General features: G+C 69.0%; 1 protein-coding gene across 1 annotated transcript; it reads left to right on the plus strand.

Moving 5' to 3' along the window:
* The first annotated feature begins 587 nt into the window (after positions 1-587).
* On the plus strand, positions 588-9514 carry LOC116960550 (cadherin-1). Its single transcript, XM_042797628.1, has 16 exons — positions 588-733; positions 1600-1714; positions 4588-4814; positions 4927-5058; positions 5158-5313; positions 5385-5529; positions 5649-5821; positions 6129-6257; positions 6375-6560; positions 6653-6897; positions 6983-7125; positions 7227-7451; positions 7541-7762; positions 7840-7970; positions 8191-8334; positions 8433-9514. Exons 1-16 carry the CDS (start codon positions 674-676, stop codon positions 8643-8645), a joined length of 2646 nt encoding a protein of 881 aa, XP_042653562.1. The 5' UTR covers positions 588-673; the 3' UTR covers positions 8646-9514.
* Positions 9515-9786: the final 272 nt, after the last annotated feature.

The following is a 9786-nucleotide window of genomic DNA, read 5'->3' on the forward strand; positions in this document are numbered from 1 at the left end:
GAGCTGCTGCCCACCCTGGGGGGTTGACACTGACCCCAGCCCCCCTGTGTCGTGTCCCCCCCCCCCCACCCCAGCCCAGCCCCCCTTGCCCACAACTGCTCCCTACACCACTACCCGCAGCCACGGCTGCAGCACAGCCCGGGTGGGGGGGCAGTGACCGTTGCCTCCCCCCCAGAATGGGGGTGTCCTTGTCCCCGTGGGGTGCAGTGCTGGCGCAGAGGGGGCACGGGCAGGGCACTGAGCCCCCCCCCCCCCTCCACACTGGTCCCACCGGGGGTCCCTGGGGGGGCAGGTGTCTCTGTGCTGTGTGTGGGGGGGGTGTCACCCTCAGCTTTGCTGTGTGAGAGGAATGAGGGCAACATCCCGGGGCGTGGGGTCTTCCCGCGTGGGGCACAACGTTTGGCGCCCCCCCCCCGAAGCTCCCGCCGCCCTGGACGGGCACCCACGGAGCTCCCACGCCGCGGGGGCTGCGCGGTTGGGGCCGGGACACCGGGCGCGGGCGGGGCGGCCCCGCCCCCCCGGCGTGGCGGGGCGTGGCGTGGGGGGGCGGGAAAGGCGGGGTGGGGGTGGGGGGGCCGGCACCTGCGGGGCGGGACCGGGACCGGGACCGGGACCGGATTCACCTGCGGCTCCGCGACGGCAGCGCCCGATCCCACCGGCAGCGGCACCGGCCATGGGGCGGCGGGGGGGCTGCCCCGGCCCGCTCTGCCTCCTCCTCCTCCTCCTGCTCCAGGTGAGGGACGGCACCGTGGGACCTTGCCCGGGTTCGTGGGACCCTCCTCGGGTCTGTGGGAGCCACCTCGGGATCTTGCCCGAGTCCGTGGGAGCCTCCCCGAGTCTGTGGGACCCTCCTCGGAACCGTGGGACCCTCCTTGGGACCCTCCCTGAGTCTGTGGGACCCTCCTCGGAACAGTGGGACCCTCCTTGGGACCCTCCCCGAGTCTGTGGGACCCTCCTTGGGACCCTCCCCGAGTCTGTGGGACCCTCCTCGGAACGGTGGGACCCTCCTGGGGACCTTCCCCGAGTCTGTGGGACCCTCCTTGGGACCCTCCCCGAGTCTGTGGGACCCTCCTCGGAACGGTGGGACCCTCCTGGGGACCTTCCCCGAGTCTGTGGGACCCTCCTCGGAACCGTGGGACCCTCCTTGGGACCCTCCCCGAGTCTGTGGGACCCTCCTTGGAAACATGGGACCCTCTTTGGGATCTTGCCCGAGTCTGTGGGACCCTCCTCAGAACCGTGGGACCCTCCTTGGGACCCTCCCCAAACCTGTGGGACCCTCCTCGGAACCGTGGGACCCTCCTTGGGACCCTCCCCGAGTCTGTGGGACCCTCCTTGGAACTGTGGGACCCTTTTTGGGATCTTGCCCGAGTCTGTGGGACCCTCCTCAGAACTGTGGGACCCTCCTTGGGACCCTCCCCAACCCTGTGGGACCCTCCTCGGGACCCTCCCCGAGTCTGTGGGACCCTCCTTGGAACCGTGGGACCCTTTTTGGGATCTTGCCCGAGTCTGTGGGAGCCTCCCTGAGTCTGTGGGACCCTCCCCAGTTCTGTGGGACCCTCCTCGGGACCCTCCCCGGGACTGACCGCTCTCTCCGGGCAGGCTGGCGACCGACTGTGTGAGCGGGCAGCGTCCTGCCAGCCCGGCTTCACCGCGGAGACCTTCGGCCTCGCCGTGCCGCGGGACAGCGTGGCGGCGGGACAGGCGCTGGGGCGAGGTACGGCGGGGGGGCCGTGGGTGCGTGGGGACGAGGCCGTGGGGTGGGGGGGGGGTGGTTGGGGAGAAAGCCGTGGCCGTGGGGACAGGCTGGGTGGGCGGTTGGAGGTGACGACGGGGGGGGGGCCAAGGCCGTGGCTCCGTACCGGGGTGGCAACGGGGACAGTCCCCCGTTTGGGACGGTGCCGTGGCGGTGGGGACAGGCTCGGCGCACGCGGCTGCTGGTGGCACCGGGGACAGAGCCGTGGCGGTGGGTCCGCACCGACGGCCCGGTGCCGGTGCTCTCGCCGCGGCAGGGTGCCGGCGCGGGGGCCGCGGGTGCCTCTCCCCGGGGTGCGCCGGCGCTGACTCAGGCGGCTCAGACCTGTCGGGGCCGGTAAGCCGGGGCGTGGGGCCACGCCGGCGCCCGTCCTGCCCCACGCCTCGCCCACCCGTGGGGTCCCGGCACCCGGGGTTCACGGGGGGGGGGGAGAGCCCGCCTGCGTGGCCGTGGCGGCTGCGCCAGGCTGGCCGGGGTGCTGCCGGCTCTTGGGGAAAGGTGTGCCCAGGGAAGCGGGTTGTGGGGGCCCGCTGATGTTTTGGGGTGCCCTGTGCATCCCCAACCCACCCCCAGCTCGATCCGTGGGGGCTGCGGACCCAGGCTGGGGGCGTCTGCGCCGGTGAAGGGTTGATGGTGGGTGCAGGGCACCCAGGGCCCCCCAAACCGCCCCCCCCCCCCCCCCGGCTCCAGCAGGGCTTCGCCCACGGCTGTGGGTATGGAGCCGGGAGCCAGACCCTGCCCTACACCTCAGGAATCGTTCATTAACTTTTCTGGTTGATCATTAACGAAGCCGCCGGGCGATACCAGGGTGACGGGCAGCCGCGTGGCCTTGGCGTCCCCAGAGCTGGAAATCCCCCGTCCCAGCACCGGCGCTTCCACTTTTTGAGTTCCGGGTGGAGACGGAGCGTGGGAAGGAGGGAAGGGGCCGTCGGCCCTGCGCCGGCTCGGCGATGCCCGGCCACGCCGCGGCGATGCCCAGCCACGCGGGTGGACGAGCACGGTGGGAGCTTGGTGATGCCACCCCCACATCCCACCCCCCCCCCCCCCCCCCACACACACACAACCATGCCACGCAACGCGCCAAAACCTGCGGCCGGCGCTGAGGGCGGGCTGATGAGCCGGCCTGTAATTAAGCTGATGAGTTGAGCACCCTGTTTTCCCTCCAACAGGTTTGGACAAGCCCCAGAATGGTGCCTGGGCTGGCGGGGGGGGGGTGTGTGTGTGAACACCTGCACGGGGGGGCATCCCCAGGCCGGGACCCTATCGCTCTGCTCGGCGGGTGCTGGGGGGGGGTCTTTGGGGTGGCAGGGGACACGGTGGGGGCTGGGACGCTCCCCCCACCCCTGCCGTCAGCCCTGGGGGCGGGGGGGGGGGGGGGGAACCTCGAAAGGCTGAAGTCATGGCGAAACTCGGGTGATGTCAGCGGGACGTGACGCTCGCGAACGCTTTCGCTCCGGTTGACCGCGGGCTGACGTGAGCCCCCCCCCCCCCACACCCTGTCACCACCCCCCCCCCCACATAACCACCCCAGCACGGCCACGCTTGCGCAACCCACGCAAGAGCCAGGGCGGTGGCACCGGGCTCTGTCCCTGAGTCAGCCTGCGCCCAGCCCCGGCGAGACACCACGGGACGGGGTGGGGGGGGGAATTTTTTTGGGGGGGGGGCTGCCTTGGTCCCCATCCCACCGAGGGGTCTTATCCCCCTGCGCCAGTTGGCAGCCTGGTAATGTAGGAGCTGGCTGTCCCAGCGACCTGGGGGGGGGGGGGAGGACCTGGAAGGAGGGGGACCCTCCCCCCCAAACCTCCTGCCCCGCTGCTCCTGGAGAGGAGAGGGGCTCCCCCGGCTCCCAGCCCCGGGGGCGGGGGGGGCAGGGCTGGGGACTGGGGACTGCAGAGCTGGAAAAAACAGGTTGTGCACGGCCGGGTGGGAAGGGTGGGGGGGGGGGAGAGCGGGCGCTGAGCCCCGAGCCGCTCGTCGCGCCCGTGGGGCTGGGGGCTGAGCGCTTGCCCACTCGCTGCACCCACCCGGCACGGCGCCAGGCCCCAGGTGCCAACCGCTGCGCCTGCGCCTCTGGGTGCTGGGGTGCCTCTCCCCGCGGCCTGTCCCGACACGTTCCTGGCCCAGCCGGCCTCACCGGCTCCCCCGACCCGCAGCTTTTGCCGGGGGTCCCGCCGCGGGGCCGAGCATCGTGCCGGTGGGGTGTCCCCGGCCCCGGCTGGGTGGGGGGCAGCCGCTCAGCAATCGCGTCGTGCGGCTGCTCCCAAATTCCTGGGCTGCACGTGGGCTGACAGAACCCCACCGGTCCCAACAGTGGCTTCGTGCCGGGTTATCCGGGCGCGTCGCCTTCCCGCGGCACGGCCCCACTACCCGCCGTGTGCGGTGCGGGTCACGCCGGGGCCGGCGGTGGCCGCGCTGGCTTGGGTGCCGCTGGCTCGAACGGACAAAGGGCGTTTTGTTCGGGCGCTCCCGGCAGCGCGGCCCCGGCTCATGTGATGCTCGGAGCCTCCCCGCTGTGTGCCGGTCACGGCTCGTACCGCGCCCGGCAGGGTGAGGAGCCGGTGACACCGGGACACCGTCCGCCCCGGTTTGTGGTGGGCGCCCGCTGTCCCCCGCAGCCGCGGTCCCAAAGGGTGCTGGGTGCCGCCGGTGCGCCGGGGCCGGCACCTTCCTGCCGCCCAGGCTGATGTCCCCCCCTGCAGCGGGTCGCAGCCTGGGCCACCGTAACCCACCGGCTTGCCATGCCCTGTGAATCAGCCCCCAAGCCCCCCCGGACGGGTTGTGAGCGGGTGGCAGCGCCGGGAGCCCCTTGCCCACCCCTCTCGCCCTGTCCCCAGTGAGCTTTGCGGACTGCGGCGAGCAGCGGCGTGCCGCGTACCTCTCGGACGACACGCGCTTCAAGGTGAGCCGGGATGGGGTCGTCTCCGCCACCCGGCCCCTGCGGCTCCGCCAGCGGGAGATCAGCTTCTCCGTCTACACCTGGGACACCGTGGGCAAGAAGCATTCGGCCAGGGTGACCCTGCACGGGCGGCGGCACCACCGCCACCGCCACCAGCAGCAGCAGGTAGAGCGCAGCCCCCCCGTTCCCCGGGGTCACCGCAGCCCCTCTCCTCGGGGCAGAGCGTGCAGAGGGCTCGGCAAGGTGCTGGCCCCGAGCCGAGCTGCTCTCCTTGTAGGACGCGGCGCCTGACGTGCTGACCTTCCCCGAGCCCGGCCGTGGCCTTCGGAGGCAGAAGAGGGACTGGGTCATCCCTCCCATCAACTGCCCCGAGAACGAGCGGGGACCCTTCCCCAAGAAGCTGGTGCAGGTAGGCGGCCCCGTGGGGACGGGGCGCAGGGCAGGGGGGGGGTTCCCCAGGGTGCCGGGACCCCTCTAACCCCGCTCCCCGGCTCTGCCTCGCTGCCAGATCAAATCCAACAAGGACAAGGAGACCAAGGTTTTCTACAGCATCACGGGGCAGGGGGCCGACAGCCCCCCCGTGGGCGTCTTCACCATCGAGCGGGAGACGGGGTGGCTGGAGGTGACGAAGCCGCTGGACCGGGAGGAGATCGATAGATATTTTGTGAGTAGGGGGCCGGGCTGGGGAGGGGACGTTCCCCGGGGCCGCGCGCGGGCTGACGGTGCCCCTCGCAGCTCTTCTCCCACGCCGTGTCGGCCAGCGGGCAGCCGGTGGAGGACCCCATGGAGATCATCATCACCGTGACCGACCAGAACGACAACCGGCCCGTCTTCACCAAGCAAGTCTTCATTGGCTACATCGAGGAGAACGCTAAGCCAGGTGTGTGGGAGACGGGCGAGCCGGGGTCCCCACAGCTGGGACCACGCAGAGCCACAAGCCAGAGCTGTGCCGGGGTTTGTCCCATGAGTGAAATCTCCCCTGGTTGTCCCCATCCCCAGGCACGTCTGTGATGACCGTGAACGCCACGGATTTAGACGACGGGATCAACGTGAACAACGGCATCATCAGCTACTCCATCCTCAGTGAGGAGCCCAAGAGCGTGCAGCAGATGTTCACCATCGATCCAGAGAAGGGCGTCATCAGCGTCATCGGCACGGGGCTGGACCGGGAGGTTGGGGCCCTCACTGAGTCCTGGGGGACCACGCAGCAGCTCTGGGGTGGGATTTGCCACGGGGAGCTGGGGATGCCGGAGCCCCAGGGGCCGGCCGGCCTGGGGACCTGCCATCCCTGGGTCACCATCCCCTGCTCTGGGGGTGTCTGCAGCCCCAAGCCCATCGGGGATCTGTGCCAGGGATGCTGGCAAGCTGCTGTGCCACGGTGGCTGGAGAAGGGTGGAAGAGCAGGCAGGCAATGCCTCCGGAGGAGGGGGACACTCCGGACCCCATCCCTGCCCTAACCGCGGTGATTTTGGCTTGCAGACCACTCCCAACTACACGCTGATCATCCAGGCTGCGGACCAGGAGGGCAACGGCCTGACCAACACCGCCACTGCCATCGTGGAAGTCACCGACGCCAACGACAACCCTCCCGTCTTCAACCCCACCATGGTACCCGAGCAGGGTCCCGCGAGCCACTGCCCTCCCTGGGGCCACCGTGGCACGAGCCCTCCTGCCCCGGGGTGCCCGGCACCGCCCGGGTGACAGTCCCCATCCTCTCCCTTGCAGTACGAGGGGACGGTGAACGAGAACGAGGTGGGGGTGGTGGTGGCCCGGCTGCACGTGACGGACCAGGACATGCAGGGCTCCCCTGCCTGGCAAGCCGTCTACCGCATCAAAAGCGGGGACCAGGACGGCGACTTCAGCATCACCACTGACCCCAAAAACAACGACGGCATCCTGAAAACTGCCAAGGTGGGTCCTGCCGCCACGCAGCCGCCCCGGCGCCGGCTGCCTCCCGGCCAGCGCCGGCACTGCCCTGGCTCCTCTCTCCCACCCCCACCCAGGGCCTGGATTACGAGACCAAGAGCCGGTACAACCTCCTGGTGACGGTGGAGAACGCTGTCCCCTTCACCGTGCCCCTGCCGCTCTCCACGGCCAGCGTCCTGGTGGTGGTTGGAGACGCGAACGAAGCCCCCGTCTTCGTGCCCCCGGTCAAGAGGGTGGAGGTGACAGAGGACCTGCCGCTGGGCCACCAGGTCACCTCCTACATGGCCCAGGACCCAGACAAGGATCAGAGGCAGAAAATCCTGTGAGTGGCCCGGGGGGGGACACTCACTGGTTGGTGGGGGGGTGCCGCAGCGCATCCCTCCCCGCTGACCCCTCGCTTGCCCCAGGTACCGCATGGGCAGCGACCCCGCGGGGTGGCTGGCCATCGACCCCGAGAACGGCATCGTGACGGTGGCCCAGCCGCTGGACCGGGAGTCGGTGCACGCCATCAACAGCACCTACAAGGCCATCGTCCTGGCTGTGGACAGTGGTGAGGAGCGCCCTGCCTCGCCCTTTGGGAAGGGGCTGCTGGGGCAGGGGCCGGGGCTGGGACCCCCTCCCCAGGCGCCTCGCTCACCCCCGGCCCCGCAGGGTCGCCGGATGCCACCGGCACGGGGACGTTGCTCCTCCACCTCCAGGATGTCAACGACAACGGGCCCACGCCGGAGCCCCGGATCTTCGATATCTGCAACCGGCAGCCCGAGGTGCAGACGCTGAACATCGTCGACAAGGACCTGCCTCCCAACACCTACCCCTTCCAGGCGGAGCTGCAGCACGGCTCCGGTGCCAACTGGACTGTCAGGGTGACCAGACAAGGTAGGCGCCACCGGGTCTGGCCGGGCCACTCGGCGTGGGGAGAGGAGCGGTGCCCCATCTCTGATCCCAAGCCTTCTCTCTGCCGCAAGACCTGCTGGTGCTGAGCCTGACGAAGGACCTGGAGCCTGGGGAGTACAACATCTTCCTCAAGCTGACGGACGCGCAGGGCAAGGCGCAGGTGACGCCGGTCAAAGCCCAGGTGTGCGACTGCGAAGGGCCGGCTAAAAACTGCGAGCGGCGAGCGTTCATCGCCAGCGGGCTGGGCGTCCCCGCCATCCTGGGCATCCTGGGGGGTATCCTGGCGCTGCTGAGTGAGTACCGCGGGATGGGGACGGGGACGGGGGCCACCTCGCCCCGCCGCCCTGACGCCGGTGCCCTCTGCTCGCAGTCCTGCTGCTGCTGCTGCTGCTCTTCGCCAGGAGGAGGAAGGTGGTGAAGGAGCCGCTGCTCCCGCCTGAGGACGACATGCGGGACAACGTCTACCACTACGATGAGGAAGGCGGCGGCGAGGAGGATCAGGTGAGGCGACGGTGCCGGGTCGGACCCTGCCCGCGGGGTCCCTGGGGAACCCTCCCCGAGCCACCATGGATGCTCGGGGGGGGCACGAGGCTCCTGCGTCCCCTCCCGCGGTCACCCTGGTGCCCTGGGTCACAGCGTGGCAGTGCTCGTGGCCGTCCCTCGAGTGTCACCTCCTCCTGTGTGTGTGTGTGTGTGTCCCCCCCCCGCCACTGCCACGCAGGACTACGACCTGAGCCAGCTGCACCGGGGTCTGGACGCCCGCCCGGAGGTGATCCGCAACGACGTGGCCCCCACCCTCCTGCCGGCCCCCCAGTACCGGCCCCGGCCCGCCAACCCCGACGAGATCGGAAACTTCATCGACGAGGTGAGCCCTGGCCCCAGGCGGTGCTCGGGGTGGGGGATGAAGCCCCCATCCATACCGGCACCGTTGGGGGTGCTGACCTTTCTGCCCCCACCCCCCAGAACCTGAAGGCGGCCGACACGGACCCCACGGCCCCCCCTTACGACTCCCTGCTGGTGTTCGACTACGAGGGCAGCGGCTCGGAGGCCACCTCGCTCAGCTCCCTCAACTCCTCCGCCTCCGACCGCGACCAGGACTACGACTACCTCAACGACTGGGGCAGCCGCTTCAAGAAGCTGGCGGACCTCTACGGCGGGGGGGAGGAGGACGATTAGGTCGTGTCCCCTCCCCGATCCCCCAGCCCGGCTGGCAGCCGCCCGGCGCAGGCAGCTCACCTCATTTCACCCCACTGGCCTCACGTCGGTCTTTGCATGGGGGGGGGGGGGCCACTGAACCCCCCTCCAACACTCCCTCAACCTAGTGTCCATGTCCCCCTCATTCAGCACAGGGGAAGCTCGGGGTCACTGAGGCTGGGGGGGGGGGTGTGTTTTGGGGATCTGGGTGTTCCCTGGCCCCCCTTGGCTCCAGGCAGGGCATGGAGCTGTTCGGTCCGTTCCCCGTCCTGGAGCCCAGGCACTCCTGGCTTGCACGGGCCAGGATCAGCTCCTCTCCCCCAGCAGAGATGAGCCCCTGCCACCTCCCTCCCTTTGCTGTGGAGGAGAAAAAGGGTTTCTCTGGCGCTCTCCGAAATACCTCGTGCTCCCAGCCCTGACACAACCGCCGCGCTTGCCTCGCCAACCCAGCGCCACAGAAGCCCCGGCACCGCACCTCTGACAGAGCCGGACGAGGTGATCGATAAATGCAGACCAAAGATGTGCCGTCACACACTATACATGAGGGAATAATATTTGATAAGAGTACATGCAGGCAGATTTCTATTTTTTCCGTATTCCAGATTATGATATGATTTCCTTCTGTGTCATGCCAGGTGTAATTATCGTGCAGCCAATGAAAGGCGCCTTCAGAAATCAAACGGCTTTACTGTAATTTTGAACGCTGTGTTTAGCTGTCGTCGGGGTTTGTATTTTTTATCATGGGGAAAAGGGTCTGATGTGGACTGGGAAGACAGCAATGGTCTCATATTGATTGATTGTATGGTTTTTATATAAAATGGAAATAATAAATTGTTTTAAGAAAACCGAAAGAGAACCCGGCTTGTGCCTTATCGTGGTGGCTGTGCCCGGGGTTCAGGCCACGCAGCAGAGGCGAGGAGGCTGTTGGCAAACCTGAGCGATCGCCGATGTTTGTCCAACCCTGGCAGGGCCGCGACCTCCCTTTGCGGGCCCGGCCCAGTTAAGCAAACACAAACCAGGACGGCGCCTGCAGCCTTTCAAACACACAGCAGCCTAGGAGCCCAGCAAAGGCTTCGCAACCGTCCTGGCCCCGCAAGATGCTCCTTTTCCATGCCCGTGTAAG

Source organism: Tyto alba, unplaced genomic scaffold, assembly GCF_018691265.1.
Source record: "Tyto alba isolate M040663 unplaced genomic scaffold, T.alba_DEE_v4.0 Super-Scaffold_26, whole genome shotgun sequence".
Classification (NCBI taxonomy): domain Eukaryota; kingdom Metazoa; phylum Chordata; class Aves; order Strigiformes; family Tytonidae; genus Tyto; species Tyto alba.